Raw genomic sequence first — 18536 nt, forward strand, 5'->3', positions numbered from 1 at the left:
ATGCAGGGCATCGCGATTCCGCAACAGCTCACAACGAAGAACCTCTGTTTCTTTGTGCTGCTCTTGACGTTGGTCTGCGTTGCAGTGGACGTCTTGCGCTCTGATCGCATGCCAGACGTTTCAGTGGTCTGTGGCGCTCGATGCGTGGAGAAGCGCATCCGAGCCAGGATCAAAGCAGCCCAGCCGAAACTTGCACCACAAGTCCGAGCAACATCAGCATCATCAGCTGGTAGTGACGTGCACTTGCCCAAGACTACAGCAGTTCCTGTAGTAGCAGCGAATGTGGGGATACTGGCATCGACAATCAATGGCTTCACCTCGGCATCGACTAGTCGTGGCGTTTCTTCCCTGACAAGCTCTGCGCCAAAAGCGCCCAAACCTATCCGTAAGGAAGGCACAAGGCCGATACGGACTCCATCTACCGGTATGACAACCATGCAACCAACAACCCAGCAGCCAACAACTGCACTTCCGACGACTACACCAACAACCGCGACGCTGCTCACGATACCTCCAACAACCTCGGCATCCACGAATGTGTCCACAGTATGCGTTGACGATGCTTGTGGTGAGAATAGCTGCTGCTGCGCTGTGGAGAAAGTGCCTGACACGCAACTCACGCCGGACCTGAACACAGTACCTGACGAAAATGCACTGATAACCCGTCTCAAGGTGACCGGCATCAAGGAAGGCGGCTGGTGGCAGCCGAATGGCTGTACTGTGGAGCATTCGCTGGCCATTGTCATCCCATTTCGTAACCGCGAAGCGCACTTGCTGATCTTTCTCCAGCACATTCACCCGTACCTGCAGAGACAGAAGTTGGCGCACACAATCTACGTTGTTGATCAAGTTGACCAGTTGCCGTTCAACCGGGCAATGTTATTCAACGTCGGGTATCGCGAAGCTATGGCCGAGCGCAATTACACATGTTTATCATTTCACGACGTTGACAACATACCTGTGGATCCGATGCTGAGCTATCGTTGTGGACCACAGCCACAGCACATGGCAGCGAGGACAGACAAATGGAGTTGGGGTTTGCCGTATGCTACATTTACTGGTGGCGTTACCAAACAGTCACCCGAACAACTAGAGAAGATGAACGGATTTGCAAATTTCTTCTGGGGCTGGGGCGGCGAAGACGATGACATCCTGACACGTTGGAAAGCAGCCGGATACAAGTTAAACCGTCCGCCCTCTCCCGACGGTCGCTTTGCTACAGTAAAGCGCGACCACTTCCAGTCGTCTAAACCTAATCCTCAACGTTTCAAGTTGCTGCAAACCAGTGGGTCAAGAATGCATGCGGACGGCTTGAATAATCTGAAGTATAAATTAGTGGAAAAGAAAAAGCATGCTCTCTATACTCGCCTGCGTGTTGAGCTGAGGAGGTAGGTGGATGTAGTGGATGGACTAGGGGTGTGCACATACATGAACATACGTCCTTTACGTATCCAAATGGATTTGCTTGCATGTGTGTGTGTGTGTGCACACGAGCCTGTGTGCATTGGTGTGTGTGTATGGTGTGTGTGTGCGTGCGTGCGTGCACTCGTGTGCAAAGAACTTTATACGTGTGCACACGTTTGTGTTGCATGACCGTATTGAGTGTAGCTGTAAACTGCAGGCGGTGGTGAGTGCCCCCCCCCCCACACACACACACTGATCATAACATGCTACCACACTGGTATTGTGTTGGTGATTTGGAAACTTTCACCTCATTGTAATGCCCTACCCCCACCCACCCCAACGGATAGATGCTTTCTGATCTTATTGCGTATAGTGATTTTCATTTTAGAAGCTTGCACTGATTGCAGACTGAAATGTGAATGTAGTGGCAGCTCTGCTGTTGATTTTTCTCCTAGGGTTTGTTCCATAGTTTTTTTGCTGGTTTCGGTGCTCCCCCCCCCCCCCCCCCCACACACACACTCACTCTTGCCATGGATACCCTGACGTATACCGGCCTATACTACATGTATACACCATATTCAGACTTGCAGACCTATTAGACCTACAGTAGATATTGGTTATAACGTGCCCTTCTGATTTTTCACATTTTATCACTATAACCGGTATATCACTACAGGCGATTTTCAACTGCGCTCGTCATACATACACATTATACACGTGTGGGTACTCGATCGCGCTAATGTAGCATACTGATACATGATGCATGCTGCTGCACCTTCCCCAGTCTAGAGTGAAGAACTTCTTGGCCCAAAGGCATCATCCAGGAAGCATCAGACCAGAATACACTATGGAAACACACATGTGGCTCCGAGTCGAGACATCAATATCTCACACTCGTGTGTTGCTATCACTATAGACGATAATTTTTCTGCACAAAGAGGTGATTGGAATGGTGATTCTGTATCCTTATAGCCGATTTATCGCTATATCCGATATATTGGTTATAATGATAATTTGACTGGCTTTTTCTGGTTTTGCTTTTGATATCTTCATTTTGTATCAATATAGCCGGTTTATCACTATGTCCGATGACTTTATAACCGATATCCACTGTATTTGGAAACCAGACAGACACCGCACCCTACCATGAAGTCAGGCGATTATCTATAATTGAGAAATGACTGATCGTTCCATTGCACCGAAAAGCCGACCGTCGCTTCCGTGCGCTGATTTGAGTATTCATTTCCTACAGCTCTCCGTGTTCCTTCCGTGGTACGTTGGCTGAGGCGGAGTTATTAGTAATTTCTAGGATAGATAATATTATGGCGTTGTTGCCCAGTTTGTGGACCAAACCAGTCTGGGATCAGTTGTTCTTTCTATGCATCTTTGACCTTGTTCCCGGTTTATGCTGCTGCTGCTGTGGTGCGCTTCGTCTGTTGCGCACCGGTATACACTGTTGTCCTTTTCGTTTGGATTCTCCGTACCCGGTTGATGGTTCGGCCTCTTGGCGTTCCTAGCCGGCCAGTCTAACTTATTTTCATTTCCGCTCGCCAGCCGGCGTATATCAGCCATTTCAAGGTCTGTCTGTGTATGTTTGACTATGCTGTGCTCGTGTTCAGCTCTTCTATTTATTCTGCTAGTTCTACCTTGCTTATCCAGTCTCTGCATAACGTTGGTACTGTATTTTTTTTTACTGCAGTTCCTCTGTTACTTTTACTTCGTTGGTTTTAGTGTGGTTCAGGTCAGGTTGCTTGTGTGTAGAGTGAGTGGTATTGAGTGAGTGGGAGTGAGCGAGTGAGTTGCTTGAGGGCGTTCACCCAGCTAAGCCGTGTGTGTGTGTGTGTGTGTGCGTGTGTGCGTGTGTGCGTGTGTGTGTGTGTAGACCAAAAAGTAGGGATTCACTGGCCAGTAAATCCACGTCATTGCTGTGTGGTGTAGACCAGGCTGAATAGTGGCGGTCAATTCTTCAGCCTTGCAAGCTGTTGAATGGTGCAATCCCGGCACAAGTTGCTATGGCTTCTGCTATAGCATCGCCTCTGGCGATGGGCGTCCAATGGTGTTTGTGTGGCACAAGTTGCTATGTCTAACATAGCTGTTCGCTATCATCGCTTCCGCGCTGGGCATGTCTGAGGTGTGTGTGTGTGTTCGGCAGTTCGTGGGTGCACTTATGCCAGATAGCGGTGGTGGGTCTATTGCCAACGGGCTCCGCTGCTGGACGGTATAATGTACCTACCATCTTTGTTCGTTGCAGGGTTCTTAATCCTAATTATACTATCTATGTTGAAGTATACACACCTGTTAACTATGGACTACTTCTCGCTAGTGTAATCAATGGCGCTCATGGGGCTTTTGTCAGATCGACTCTGATTTAGCCACCCACACTAGTAGCAAGTATTACCTTCACTGGGGTCAGAGGTGGATGCAGTTGGATCCCGGGACGGCTATACTCTGATGCCACAGTGTCAATACTCTTTCTGTATCTTGTCCTCGCCTTGATCCTCGGGGGTCCTATGGATTTGGAAAACTAGGCCTCCAGCCTCACCTCACGCGGACCGTGAATTTATTTATTTTATTTTTTGTCCTCGCCCACTTTAACCGAGGTGTGGTGAGCCCATTATATTTCCAAGTCCACAGAGTTTGGGTATTTCACGGGGTGGCGGTTCAGTAGCCTATCTTTCCAAGATTCTAGGGGTGAAACAACTGAGTCGATAGTAGGAAAACCCTCAGGGTGACTTTAATCGTGCAAATGCCCAGAAGTACATGTAAATCATGCACTTGTGCTGCGAGTTCAGGCCATGTACTGTGAAGTACACTTGGCACCTGAATCCATTTCGCTTTCATACACAGCCGAGTACAAGACACATTCTGCACGGGTCCATTTGAACGTCGAAACCTACAATGTGCTCATAGTGTGCTTTTGTTTGCTTGTGCATGGATGTGCGACCCTGCATGTGCATTTCGGTATGGGTAAATATGCTGTGTTCATGTGTGAGGGCAATATCAGTCGATAACCAGTCGATAGGATATGATGAATCAAGTCGATAAGGAATCTGTCGTTTCACCCCTACAAGACTAGTTCCTTTTTGATTCTCTCTTCCCTCGCCCGGGGAGACCCAGGTGACCAGTTTAGGCAGTGAGCAAACCACAAGTCACACACACACATGTAGTACCGTTGATCCGCCCCCCCCCCCCCACGCCATGTCGCTTCCCAGCTGGGTTTTCGGCAGGGGGCAGGAATTAGATCAAGGCTGTCAAGTGCAGTACGATGTACAACAACGTAGAAGTTCAGACTCAATGTGACTCAATGTGCTGGATTGTGCACATTTTCATCCTAGATTGGCAAGTATTGTGTACAGCAGTGCATGCGTCGGTTCAACATCGTATTTTCGTTGTATACGCCGAAGTCGCTTCACAGGTAGAAAATCGACAGGAGGCGGATCAACGGTACTTTTCGGTATACTCGCTCACTGCCAAAACTGGTCGCGTGGATCTCACCGGGAGAGGGGAAAGAGACTGAGGGTGTGTTTGGTTGGTACGATCTAGAACAGGATCGAACAGCTGGTGCACATGGAGCAGCCTCATGCCAACCAAACGGTACTCCAGAAACAGAGCACATTTTCGTGGAAAAATGTGTGAAACTTGAAAATGTGTATGGGTCACCATGGTCACTTTGTACGGTACAACGAGTCCAACCCAAAAGCGTATGCACGTGATCATTTGGGACCAAAATCGATGTTCCCGCCAGGTTTCACTGTGAAAAAGTGAAACTGCTCGGTCTGCTCCGGCCTCGAGGCCGGAGCAAGCAGAACATGTTCTGGCCGACCCAGAACAGGTGCAGTCCCAACCAAACGCGCTGTTCTGGTGAATCCTGTTCTAGTTCGTACCAACCAAACGCGCCCTGAGGGGTCGTCCACAAATATCGATGGTTTTTTAGAGAAGATATTCGTTCGTTTGGGGGGGGGGGGGGGGAGGGGGTTTGGGCCCTGTTCGTCTCGTCTTTGCAGGAAAAAATATCGAACTCTATCTATGGACGGGCGCTGTTCGAACATGTAGTTTATGACCTACACAAAGTGAAAGTCAACCTCGTGAGCATAGCCATGGCAAGGTTGTGCGACCGTGGCAATAGGGAGGTTCCGGAGTACGATTTTTCGTGCCAAAATCCGTGGAGGCTCTACGGATTTTTTATACGTCGTTTTCGAGCAGTGAAAAGTTCCGGGGTACGGAACTTATGTGTTTGCCGTCATTGCCTAGGTTACGATCGCAAACACGTCACATTCCCGCGCTATGCCTTTTTATTTTGAAAATTTGTACCGAAATCAAAACTTCCCGCGAAAAATCGATGTTTCTCGTACCAAATTTGTACGCGAAAAATCTTTCTGCACCCGATGACGCAAAATCTCCATACGAAGCATGGTTCGTATGAAAGCCAGTCCACACGGATTCTCGTGCCGAAAAATCGTATGGAGCACGCCTGGAAAAAATCCGTAGCGCCCATACGGATTTTGGCACGGAAAATCGTACCCCGGAACCTCTCTAATGTAAACCTAGGTGCATGGTGACATTAGAGTGGCAGCCGGTCACGTTTCATGAGGGAATTGAACTTCATTAAAAAATATCGATCCTTGCATAAACATGTGTATGTTCGTTTCGAGGGGGGAGGGAGGGGATCTGGGGAGAAATGAACAAATATCGTCTTGAAAAAAACATCGATATTTACGGACGGCCCCTAAAAAAGAATCAATTGGCCACACAATTACGGCTGACACCCCCTGAAATCTCACTATTATAAACAGGCTCACCATACCTCAGTTAGGACAAGGTGCAGAAAAATCCTAAAGGATTGACGGCATCAGGGTATCGCTACCCGTCCTGGGATCCAACTGCAGTTACCCCTGTACCACCCCCAGTGAAAGTAATACCAAGAGTACATACAGTAGAGTCACGCGCTGAAGAACGCCCAGCCTGAAATCCTAAGAACGCCACAGCCTAAAGTTAAGAACGGCGGTGTTGGTTTTGTGGCAGCTTGTCGGATACATGTGATCCAGTACAGATTGTTTCTAAGAACGTGCTTAAGTATAAGAACGCAGCCAGATCCTTGAATAATAAGAACATTCCAGGCTAACCCCTCGGAAACAACGTTCTTGGGCGCGCAATCGTGCGACTCTACTGTAACCATACCAAGAGTACATTATGTACTCTTAGTAATACTTGCTGGACTTGGTTTTCTGGCAGTTCGTGGGATACATTCGATCCAGTGAGTATGCACTGTTTCTAAGAACGCAGCCAGATCACTGAAGAAATAAGAAAGTCCCAGGCTAACTCCTTCGTAACAACGTTCTTGGGGCGCGACTCTACTGTAAAACAATTCCACGAACCAGAACTGCACAGCGAGACGACCACACACCAAAAACTCACTGGTTCATGCAAATAACATATTGGAACAGGCCTGAAATGCGGCATAAACACCATCGAATACAACTCAGGACGGCATGCAGTGCAATGGCACACTCCAGTCCAGCCGATGCAGTACCACTCCACAATCGCTTCCCCAAACCAGCGGCACCAGTAGTGACCAAAACGCACACAAAAGTCGAGCGGCCTCTCATGCACCAAACGCTGGCATTGTGGGCAGACAGGAAGGTGGATGGCCCTAGAAGGACAAGTCCACTGATCCAACCCTCACTCCATCCACACAAACACACAGCATCTAGCATCACATGGTTTCTTCAAAAAGAATTGTATTTCCCGGAAAGCAAGAGCAGCATGGTTTACTGGTTCTTGACCTTGTGCATGAAGCTGGCCTTCTTCTGTGCCACACGGTTGGCACGCTGTTCGCGAGACAGCTTCTTGCGGCCAAACCTGAACATGGAGAAAGAGTAGAGAAAAGACAATTGTGAGGAACAAGTCCAAACAGCATTCAACAGACGCAAGCACATGCAAAGTTTACAGAAGGCATATCGAAGGACACAGCAAAAACGCAAAGCTGAAAACACCCCGTGGCACTGGAACTAACGCCGATGAGCGCTACCGACAAGGATGCAGTGAGCATACGCCTACCTCTTCTACTATGCAGGAAGTCTTCACTACTTCAAAAAATACATAGCGCAGCTATAGATTTATACTGCCTCACAATTCATGCTAAAATAGACACTGAGAAGCGGGCACAATCGTTTCCTTCATATGGCCCTCGTTAAGAGCACAACAGGGACTCCAGTAGCCCGCATGCAGATGATCGGGAAGAAATTTAATATGACAGCAGCAAATTTACCAAAGGACACTATAAACAAAATCTACAGGAGGAACAACAGGTGGGGGTCGCCGAACAATGGGAAAAGAAACACTCACCTCTTTGGCTTCTTGTCGGCGGGCTGCTCCTTCTTGGCCTTGGGTGATGGGTCGGCACGGATGGCGGCATGGGCCTTGGTGTACATGCCCTCGAGGCCGTCAGCAGTGACGCCGGCCTTGACGAAGCCAGAGAATTGACGCTGGAAGGCATCCTGGTCCTCCTCCTGCAAGGTCTTCATGTAGTTGGAAACGTGCTGTCCGAAGATGTGCTCACGGTGGACTTCAGCATTGAATTCCTTGGACTCACCATCGAAACCTGGGAATCGCTTGCAGCTGGATAAAAACGGGAGACAGAAAGGTGACTTGGTCAGAGCACAATACAGTATCGAGCCAAGCATCATCTAATGGCCAGAAATACTATAGTATCTCTAGCAAACAGAAAAAATGCTCGAGACTGTCGGAACAAACCAAAGCTGTGAAGAGAAGGCCACACAAGGCAGGACAGATCATCATAATATTATGCTGTAGCCAACCAACCAACACAATCACACATACACCCAAGCTTACTTGTGGGGGATGTTGAGGCCACCATCGACGGCACCCTTGAGGGCGCCAAAGATGCGAGCACCGGTGGTGGTGCGGGCCAGACCGATGTCGAGGAAGCAGCGGAAGGCGCTGGGAGCTCCGGCAACGTCATCAACGGCGTACTCGTCACCGTCAACCTCGGTCTGTCCATCGTAGTGCTTGGCCAAGTCCAACTTGGTCAAAACACGCCTGGCGAGGAGCAGTCCAGTGCAGTAAGCTGCTGCGTAGTTTGTGAGACCGACCTGAATGCCATATCTGGGCAGCTCGTGGGAATAAGCTGACGACAGAATGATATCTCCTTGGAGACGGGCATATGCTACCTGCGCATACAGAACAAGGACCAAATATAAGGATCAGAAAAAGGGATGAAGACATAACTAGCTTGCAGTAAGCCCTGTTCCATGCCCTCAACTAGAGAATATTTGTAGAAACAGTCATACCTTGAAGACAGCGCCCCTGAATCGCAGGACAGCAACAATAGCAACATGCTGAAACGAGAACGGATACTTCTTGGATGCCAAAGATAGCCCTATGACCAAGAGCGCAAAACAACGAGTATGCAACTGTGGTACCTTTTCTATTGGGCACACAGCTTCATCCTTGACCCATTGACTGCTGAGCCCGAATATATTCTGGATTCAGAATGACGTCAGGGCGCTGAGCCCGAATACTCGGGCTGACAGGCTATCCTACTGTACTAACTTCCGTGTTCCAGCGTAAGACTGAAAGAGACCCCAGAGTCGAGCGGTACATTTCCTGCATTCAGTACGAGAGGTTGCGGGTACGAATCCCGCTTGGATACGTTTTCTTCTTCTTTTTCGTCCGGCGATTCAACTCAAATTGGCGACTTTCGTATTTTACGCAATTTGGATGAACTTACGTGTCATATAGCACTTTGTTCCTCTCTCTGGGAACTATATCAAGTTGGTCAGCGTGATGATCATAGCCTTGGTCAACATTTCACAAGAGTTCAACAACCCAGTTGCTTGACTATGAAGTTGTGGAGCTTTACACTGGCCCTATTTTAGCATTTTCTTGAGAGCCTCAGATGAAAGACCCTGTAGCCCTCAATGGGTTAAAGTGCGGAAAATCAAAAACTACACGCACATACACTCTTCCCGCGGTTTGAAGTGAGCTGTTGAATGGAGCTGGAATTCACGCACCGGAACAGCAACGAATCAAGGAAAACTGGTGGAGTGGTACGAGAGATTGCAAAACCGAGTATACGAGTATATGGCATGGCCGCACGCAAACTCACAATTAGTTGCATGCCGTTGGTCATGGACGCAATATTCCACATAAACAAAATGAAAACCATTGCTTGTCTACAGCTATAAGGATGCTAAGAACCATGGCTCATATGCTTACAAAAATAGAGAAACGCATACGGCTTCATACACACCACAGTCAACTGACCTGAGTCACGATGTCCTTGTTGGTGAAGCGGACGACAAGTCTGTATTTAGGTGTGTTGTACTTGTTCTTGTCCTGGACACACAGGCGCTTGCGGGCATAGTAATCAGTCTTGCCCTCTGCAATATAGCACCAGCACAAGAAACAGACAAATTACTACATGCAGCATGCACAAAACCCACTCCTACATGCATGATTGTTCGAGATTGTGGAGCCTGGAGATCATGTACACACACTGAATTAATTCTCAGCTGCCTTCGTTCAGTTGACTCAAATCAAAAATGGAGCAATGAAGAAGACTAGACAGCGGATACATTTCCCTTGCTAGAGATAACTAATGTAATTGACCATCGCATGCATGTAGACTGGAAATGCCGCTAAATTTTAGGTGCGTTGACATTATAATAATAATAAAGTCCTCAGGAAATATTTGTAATTTTGAGAGATGCTTCACTGGAGGTGATGAAAACTTCATAATTATTTCAAACTTGCCCATAGGACTGCATACACACAGACAGGAAAATTGGGGACACCGCCAGATCAGTGTGGTACAGTGCAGCCAAGTATAATGTAGATCTACTCTTGCTATCAAGAAATGTCTCGATTCTTGTCAAGTGTATGTATTTGAAGTAAATTCTATGTCGTTATCGTTTGGGATTGTCCGAGTTCAGAGTATCGAATTAGGCAGGATAAAAGTTGATCATACCTCTGCGGCGCCTGTACTTGACTTGGAATCGCTTGAAGTATTGGCGATCCTTCACGACCTTGACGAAAGGCTGTGACATAGAAATACCATAAATATCTATAACTCACAATGCTGCAGTCCACGTCGCACCCAATCAGCCGGCGATACGAGCAAGCGAAGCAGGATATCCATGAATTCGCCTTGGCCTTACCATGGTGGTAGTTTTTTAGTCTAGGGCCTGTACAAAAATACACAGACAACGTTACTGTTGTCTTTGGCTAGTTCGGGAAAAGGAAGAAGCAAATTCGCACAGCTACATGAGGAGCATGCGCGTGCGCTTGTTGGCACGTCCGCCATTTTTGAAGGAAACTCATTCTGAAGAGGTTTACACATCTTTCAGCATATCTGTGCGTAAATCAACGTTTTTTTGGATTTTGGGGTGCCCATCGCATCAACATCCATGTGAGTCTAAAACAAACTCGAATGGGTTTTCCTAATGTCTTTTGAATTCGATTTTGAAATTTTCTTGTCGACGATTTCGCGTAGGAAGGGAAGCTGACGTCACCTTCATTTCGATGTGGACAATCAACCAAAAATTTGCTCTTCTTGAACATTCATCATTCTTACTACTTCTGCTGTCCTTCAAGAAATAGAAATGGATCATCTTGCGAATGCCTTCGCGGCGCTCCTCGCCCTGGCATTGTTCTGCAGTGCTGCCGAAGGAGTATTTGTAACAGTTGATGCAGTTGCGGAGGTTTGCTTTCACGACGATGTGAAAACCCACACGAAAATGGGACTCACATTTGAAGTTTCTGAAGGTGGATTTCTAGACATTGATGTGAAGGTGAGAAGTGTTGCTGCTCGTAGTAAGAGGCCCAGTTTAGTGGCTCAATCAAATTAGTCTTGTACTAGTACTGTGTCGTGTCTACCCAGTATCGTTCCTGTCAGAATTCTGTCCAATTGAATGGTTTTATTGTTTCGGACTTCTGAATTTTAAATTGTACATTGTCAACTGGAAAACATGAACTTCGCTGGTGGACTTCAACCATGGCGAAACGGAACCTCTCACTGTTGCCATGATCTGCTACCATCATCCACATAACTCGTATGGAACGCATTCGCTGCTTTTCGAAAAGTCTTGGCCTTCAGAATAATTTTAAAACTGCAATCAATAAGACGAGCTGAATCGACATGTGTATGCAGTCAGACCTCGCTTAACCGCACACATCCGTTTTCCACAAAAAAATATCCGGATAGGCGAGGGAACCGGATAATAGAACACCTGTTATGCTTTAAATCTGTAACCAGCTATTTTCTTCCGGATAGCGAGCGATCCGGATAAAATAGGACCGGATAAGCGAGGTCTGACTGTACCGTTTTTATTCGTGCAGTGTCAAACGATGGAAACAACGTGCAGTAAAACAACAGAAGAAGGAAGAAATAGTGAAGAAGACACTAATTAGAGAGGTTGCGCACAACGAAAATTCGTAGCACCGTAACGAAAATTTTTAACGAAAAAAGCGAACGACTATTCGTAAGCCATGAGGTTGCGCATAACGTGTGAACTTTTCGTAGTGGGTCGACGAGGCGGCCACGCGGGTGCGAAGAGTCAAGACAGGGAGTTGTAAAATATCAGTGTTTTACTGTCCCCACAGAATAACGCGGACGAAGTCCTAAAATTATGCGCATAATTATGCGGGCAAAAACAGGCAAATATGCGGGATTATGCGGCAAATATGTGGTATAATGCGGTCATTGTGCACGAATGGACCACTTGCCATTTGTACAGATCCACGAAATCCCGTAGGCCCGGAAGGGTGTTGAATGTGTGCTATGCATGCGTATTTGACCAATTTTCGCGTCATAATTCAATGACCAGCAATCGCTTTCCCAGCTTCTTCACTTTGGTTAGAACTAATGACTAGCTAGATCTTTGTCAGGAAAAGGTTTTCGTATGAAATGCCTTCAGGCCCCATTTCTTAGTGGAAATAGCAGAAAACACAATAGGGTCCTGCACATTCAACACCCTTCCGGGTCTACGGGATTTCGTGGATCTGTACAAATGGCAAGTGGTCCATTCTCTGTCATTTGTACAACTTAAGCATGCAGTTTCATGCAAGTATACAACTTTGTCGTACAAACTCATGCACCGGTACGACTTTGTAGTACATTTTCAACATCATGTGCTATTTTCTTGTACATTTTCATGAATAACGCGGGTTTTACGCAAAATCTCTCGAACTCGCAACCTATGATTCTATCAAAGTTTTCGTACAACACTCTTCTGGAATCGTCGCTGCACTAAAGGACATTGCAACACTGTAGAACTATTAACCCTTTCACTACCCATTATTTTCGCAATTGAGTCAATTCACAGTCTACAAAAATACTTCGTCGTGCGCCAATTATGCACCAAGGAGTGAAATTGATAGTTGCAGTCGATAGTCAAGGTCTTTCTGAAGACGTAGAGCCCTCGTTTGTAATAATCCGACAATATTTGAGCGTGTGACGAAATGTTTAGTGATCGCCTATTGCATCGATCCACATGGATCGATATTTGAATGGCGACGCTACCTGAACGCGCCCCACGTCAACACATGTAAAAGTCGCATTCTCCCATGAAAGTACTAGCTGTTCAAGGATCGATAACTTTACCTTCCCTTGGATGAATTCCACGATTTTGAGCTTCCTGGAAAGGTCTTGAGACGAGGGACAAACTGGTGTCAAACCCAGCTCGGAGCGAAACCAAAACCCCGTGCTACCATCTGGCAAACTTCATCCACGCGCTCGACAGACTTGAGCACGGCCAAGACTAAACGAGCTCAAATATTCAGCTGCCATTTCAGTCTCCTTGCTCGTATCGAGCTCAAATTTTTGTGAGGACTCACAAGATCCACTACCATCATTTGAATCTTGTTTCCATGGCAGCAGGCAGCGCAAAAATGATCCAAAATGGAAAATACGCATTCTGCAGACTGCCCAAAAAAAGAGTTGAAAATTGCTGTGTCGAGTCGCATATCTCAACAACCAGAAGTCGTATTGCTGTGGCGACTGTTCTCTTGCGGATACATGTTTCGATTGTGAGAATCGACCAAGTATTGAGTGAGTGACGATAGTTTGAACAAGCCACTATGGACTCAACACGGACCCCACGACTATGAGATGCAGGTTCATTGTACAGTGTACAGCGCGCGTCGTACTAGTACGACGGTCGTGGGACACGCAACTCTTCTTCTTTTCTTATATCACTGTCTTCATCATTTTGCGAGAACTGTGGCACTGTGCCCAGTGAGGAGGCAGATTTTGCCTGTGCCTATGGTGAAGTAAAATAAAGCTAAACAAACAAACTACACGCACTGTAGTTCACGCACACGCTGTAAAGACCAGCAGTGCCCGTGGCTGCAAGGCCACCGCCCCGTGGCCGCTTGACTTCTCAACAGATTTAATGTCCACAGCCATAGCATCTACAGACATCAGAGAGGTTCCGCATAACGTAACCACGTTAGTAAAAAAAACGTAGTCGATCTACGGAAAGTCTTACCGTTCTAACGCACATATAAGCACTTTTATCCGCAGCCTTTAATCCATGATTGTGTCAAAGTGAGAATTTTGGTAGTGCTTCGCCTATAAGACCATGCGCTTATAAGTGAGAGTGCGCTTATATCCGAATACAGGCACATGCGCCTATATATGTGCGTTACTACGGTACGTACATTGCATGGAGATCTGTGTTCCGTCATTCGGAGTTTTCGTATCGCGTAGCTGCCGTTGGCAACTCGGAACTCGGCAGTGTACGACCGGGTCGACCTGGGGAGAGAGTCATAAATTTGTACCCCAACCCACACACGGAGCGCCTCCATTATCAGAGCCCGACCTACGTGCTCTGCGTAGACAAATTTCCGTCTTACCAGAGTTTTATTGCATGTAGTCAGTTTGCGAGTGTGCTCCAATGGTGACAGCAGGGAATTGTCCTGCCATGGTGGGTGGAGGGTGTTTGAGCTGTAGCGGCACTACTGTAAAAGCCATATATATAACGAAGTGCTAACTCTAACTTTAAAAGCTATTGAGCGTTGAGAATGAGTGAGAATCGTTACCTTTGATACACGTAAACTGGTCAATTTTAGGGAATCGTTGTATATGCGCCTCGTTAGAATAATGGCTTTTACAGTATTGTCTGCGTCTGTGGCACACCGTGCTTAATCTGAACGCGCTCAAGGAGCTCATTTGCCGGCACGGTTCCTCTGTGTGTGTGTGTGTGTGCGTGGGGGTGGATGCATTGCATGTGTGTGTGTGTGTGTGTGTGTGTGTGTGTGTGTGTGTGTGTGTGTGTGTGTGTGTGTGTGTGTGTGTGTGTGTGTGCCTGTGGTGCGTGGTGCGTGCGACAGATCAACGGTCCGGACAACAAGGAGATTTACGCCGGTACTCGCGAGACCAATGGCAAATATACGTTCTCTGCGCACATGGATGGCGTGTACACCTATTGCTTCAGTAACAAGATGTCCACTATGACACCTAAGACTGTGCTGTTCAATATGGACATTGGCGAAAAGGAGAAGAAAGAAGATGAATGTGAGTCAATGTAGATCATGGTGGCACGTGTGTGAGTGTGCGTGCATGCGCGTGTACATGTATGTCTGTGTGTGTGTGTGGGGGGGGGGGGGGGGGTATATGCCCCAAACGATGACACCCATGCATGCCATACTCGTAACCAGTTGTCATCCCTACAAAACCAAGCCCAGTGAAGTCGGCCGGGGGCAGTCGTTTTGAGTTTGGCTGGATCAGCTGAACTGTACTCTATGATATGGCCCGATATCTGAGACTTTCGACCTTCGGGGCTACGCGGTTTTTTTGAGAAAACACTAAAAACAAATTTGTTCGCAAAAAAATCGAATCTGTCGAAGCAAAGTGCAGAGACGACAATGGCGGAAGGAAATGGAAGGCGATTCTTGTGTCAGTTGGTCACGGAGCACAGCAGCCGCGATCCCATGGACGGTGATGCATCGTTCTTTGTGGATATCCTGTCAAGCGGCGACAGCGCTTCTAGTTCTGAGAGCGCATGTAAGTCGAATCGATCGCAAGTGACACGCGGTACTTACCTGTCGGGGGCGACGATGATGAGGACTTGGCCTGGATGAGTATGATCAAGGCCAACCACAGTCTGCCTCAGCGATAGCTGCTACAGCTCCAGGCAAGGACAACCAAGTGAATTCCTGAGGGTACGCCGCTTGCAAGGTCGCTGGCCGCCCTTGCGCGGGTGGCAGAACTGTTTCCTGAGTTTCACGCCAGACCTGCTAAAACAGCACGAAATGATGCGAGTTTTCTTTGCGACGATGATCCTAAAATGTTTTGGATGGCAAGCTCGATACTCGAGCCAATAATGGCGAATCAGACCATCACGGAGCACGTGAGGCTGGGCAATCTCGAGTACTAGTAACATTCTGTTACTTTTGAGTTGGTGATGTGAAACGCTTGTCAGGCTGTGTTACTGATGTTTGGAAATGGTCAGTCTCCACAAAGTGTGACAAAGCGAATCTGGACGCATTTGCTCTGTTTGACTCCTTCACAATAAGTATGTGAATGCTGTTACATGTATCATGGTGTTCCGTCAAAATCTATTGCAGACTATCCTGTCAAGCATGTCCATCACCAGGAGAACAGATAAATCACCTCTCCTTCTAATGCTGCTATTGCTGCTGTTGAAACTACATAACCTCAATAAAGTCACGGAATGCTGGAAATGAAGTACCTGAACAGTCAAAACACTTTACTATATTAGTTGGCTATTGATGTCACACGGAAACAATTTTTGGTGGCTCCAAACACACTGATCTTTCAAAATTGTAAAAAAAAGAACAATTCATTAACATGACTCCTGACTGTAAAATGGATTTCTTCATGGTCAATATTGGTCTGATGGCCGTGAAACGAAGTGACAATACTCAACAAAGGCTAGACATCAATTTGCAACAAAAAAATCAATTTCACCAAAACAGCCCCGAAGGTCGATTTTCTCAGATATTGGGCCATATCATATTCGTGCGCATGGTAATTCTCCATACAGGCTCAGCCATGAATCATAAGCGCCTATTGTGTTCTCCATCGGGTACAATTTACCTGTTGCAAGGCCACTTGTCTAAATGCTTTCTTCACGGTGTGCCGCTGTGTGAATATGTGTGTGTGCGCGTGGTGGTGGGGGGTGGATGATGTGTACTGCTGGACCGCCATGACAGCACACAATTGTTTCACTTCTTCCTTGTGATGTTGTTGTTGTTGTTGCTGCTGCTGCTGCTGCTGTTGTTGTTGTTGTTGTTGTTGTTGTTGTTGTTGTTGTTGTTGTTGTTGTTGTTATTGTTTGTGTGTTTGTGTGTTTGCACACAGCTGAGCACCATAACCAGTTGGAGGAGATGGTAGCGCAGCTCTCCACGGCGCTCACAAGCGTCAAACACGAACAGGACTACATGGAAGTGCGAGAGCGTATCCACCGCATGAGTGAGTGCCTACTGACGGTACCCTGCTGCTCCTAAACTGACTTGCACTGATTTAGTTACATCGAGCATGCCTGTTGTAAAAGTGTTGCAGATTATGGAGAGAGACAGACAGAGAGCTCTCTCTCTCTCTCTCTCTCTCTCTCTCTCTCTCTCTCTCTCTCTCTCTCTCTCTCTCTCTCTCTCTCTCTCTCTCTCTCTCTCTCTCTCTCTCTCTCTCTCTCTCTCTCTCTCTCTCTCTCTCTCTCTCTCTCTCTCTCTCACACACACACACACACACACACGTGCACACATGCACACACATACATGCGTGCGCACACTTATCACTAGCAGTGATGGGCACGTGTGCAATTGTGCACGGGTTTACAGTACATGTGTGCTGATGTAGGAACTATTAGAGAGGTTCTGCTACACGCAACTACGTACCAAACTCCGTGTCAACTGCAGTGAAGTTTGACACGGATTTTTCGTACGTTGCACCGGTTCTGCTGTACGTAGCATGCTCGTAGCATGCACGAACACCCCGCCACATGTACTCTGTACACTCAGTTTTCACACGGAGTCCAGTCCGTGTGAAGCGCGGTATGAAAAATCCGTATGAAACTTGATCCCGTACCGCGGCGAGGTTTCCATACGTACTTTGGCACGTTTTACCGTGTGGCAGAACCTCACTATTATTAAATGTGGATGTGATTGTGTGTTTGTTTGTTTCCTTGTTTGTCCGTTTGTTCATTCATCTCTTTACTGCTCATCTCTGCAGTCAACGACAACACCAATTCCCGCGTGGCGTGGTGGGCATTCTTCGAGGACTTCATCCTCATCTGCATGACGGTCGGACAGATCTACTACCTCAAGCGCTTCTTTGAAGTGCGACGCGTCGTGTAAATTCCCCAGCGTGGGACAGTGCTGTATTATCTCCGGTGCTTGAAGAAGAGAGAGTGAGTGAGCCTGTGTGTGTGTGTGTGTGTGTGTGTGTGTGTGTGTGTGTGTGTGTGTGTGTGTGTGTGTGTGTGTGTGTGTGTGTGTGTGTGTGTGTGTGCGCGTACGTGCATGACAGATGGACATTAGCGATAGCCAGTGTGTGCGTAAATAACTTCAAGCATCGTGTACAAATTGTGCATACCGTCCAGGTCTGCAAGCGTGTGTTGCTTCATCTCTTTGGCTGTTTTCGTATTTTCCGTTTCTTCGGTTCTGACCAAATTTTAAATGATTATTCTTTTACGGCGGGCAGCGAGTGCCCGTCTGCAATAATGCTGGTGCTTGGGAACAACACGTGACATTTTTGTTCAACTGAAAACTGCGTTGCTACGTTGCGCCCCTTGTTTGTATGTAGCCATGTTTGCTTGTGGGACGGACGTTACTGCGGGGGACTGTGTCACGGTAGAATGTGTCAATAAGGAGGGATGAAAGAGCAGAAGCCGGACAACAGAAGACTAACGGCATGCAGCTGCGCGTGTTTGAACTCCTCATGTGCGGGTTCTGGCTGGCCTGCTGCATGCAATGCGCCTTGAATGATGAGATGGAGCTAGCCTAGATTATCCCATTGTAGTGACGCGTCGAACTACATGTAGGAATGGCCGACATCACGTGACCCATAGATGCAGGCATCCACTGGCACGGGTGTTGGAACCAACATGGCCGCCATGTATGGTCATGTGATAGAGGTGCCACAGCTCTAT

At 47.3% G+C, this 18536-nt stretch overlaps 3 protein-coding genes across 3 annotated transcripts; 2 read left to right on the forward strand and 1 right to left on the reverse strand.

Moving 5' to 3' along the window:
• On the forward strand, positions 1-3044 carry LOC135813100 (beta-1,4-galactosyltransferase 1-like). The gene is made up of 3 exons (XM_065326318.1): positions 1-1388; positions 1609-1627; positions 3024-3044. Exons 1-3 carry the CDS (start codon positions 1-3, stop codon positions 3042-3044), a joined length of 1428 nt encoding a protein of 475 aa, XP_065182390.1.
• A 4081-nt stretch (positions 3045-7125) lies between these two features.
• LOC135812223 (large ribosomal subunit protein uL18-like) lies at positions 7126-10705 on the reverse strand. Its single transcript, XM_065325563.1, has 6 exons — positions 10584-10705; positions 10394-10463; positions 9691-9806; positions 8257-8594; positions 7750-8022; positions 7126-7263 (listed from the first exon to the last, which is right to left on the reverse strand). Exons 1-6 carry the CDS (start codon positions 10584-10586, stop codon positions 7173-7175), a joined length of 891 nt encoding a protein of 296 aa, XP_065181635.1. The 5' UTR covers positions 10587-10705; the 3' UTR covers positions 7126-7172.
• Positions 10706-10978: 273 nt separating this feature from the next.
• Positions 10979-18179, forward strand: LOC135812224 (transmembrane emp24 domain-containing protein 2-like). The gene is made up of 4 exons (XM_065325564.1): positions 10979-11216; positions 14758-14941; positions 16751-16861; positions 17618-18179. Exons 1-4 carry the CDS (start codon positions 11028-11030, stop codon positions 17740-17742), a joined length of 609 nt encoding a protein of 202 aa, XP_065181636.1. The 5' UTR covers positions 10979-11027; the 3' UTR covers positions 17743-18179.
• Positions 18180-18536: the final 357 nt, after the last annotated feature.

The sequence above is a fragment of the Sycon ciliatum genome, chromosome 3 (genome assembly GCF_964019385.1).
Source record: "Sycon ciliatum chromosome 3, ocSycCili1.1, whole genome shotgun sequence".
NCBI lineage: Eukaryota > Metazoa > Porifera > Calcarea > Leucosolenida > Sycettidae > Sycon > Sycon ciliatum.

Excerpts from the sequence above, each read along its gene's own strand:
- LOC135813100 (XM_065326318.1), top strand. The coding sequence starts at position 1 with ATGCAGGGCATCGCGATTCCGCAACAGCTCACAACGAAGAACCTCTGT.
- LOC135812223 (XM_065325563.1), bottom strand. Across the intron at positions 9,807-10,393 it reads CAAGTACAGGCGCCGCAGAG|AGGGCAAGACTGATTACTAT; the intron begins GTATGATCAACT and ends GCTATATTGCAG. Across the intron at positions 8,595-9,690 it reads ACAAGGACATCGTGACTCAG|GTAGCATATGCCCGTCTCCA; the intron begins GTCAGTTGACTG and ends CTGTATGCGCAG.
- LOC135812224 (XM_065325564.1), top strand. The coding sequence starts at position 11,028 with ATGGATCATCTTGCGAATGCCTTCGCGGCGCTCCTCGCCCTGGCATTG. Across the intron at positions 11,217-14,757 it reads TTCTAGACATTGATGTGAAG|ATCAACGGTCCGGACAACAA; the intron begins GTGAGAAGTGTT and ends TGCGTGCGACAG. Across the intron at positions 14,942-16,750 it reads GGAGAAGAAAGAAGATGAAT|CTGAGCACCATAACCAGTTG; the intron begins GTGAGTCAATGT and ends GTTTGCACACAG.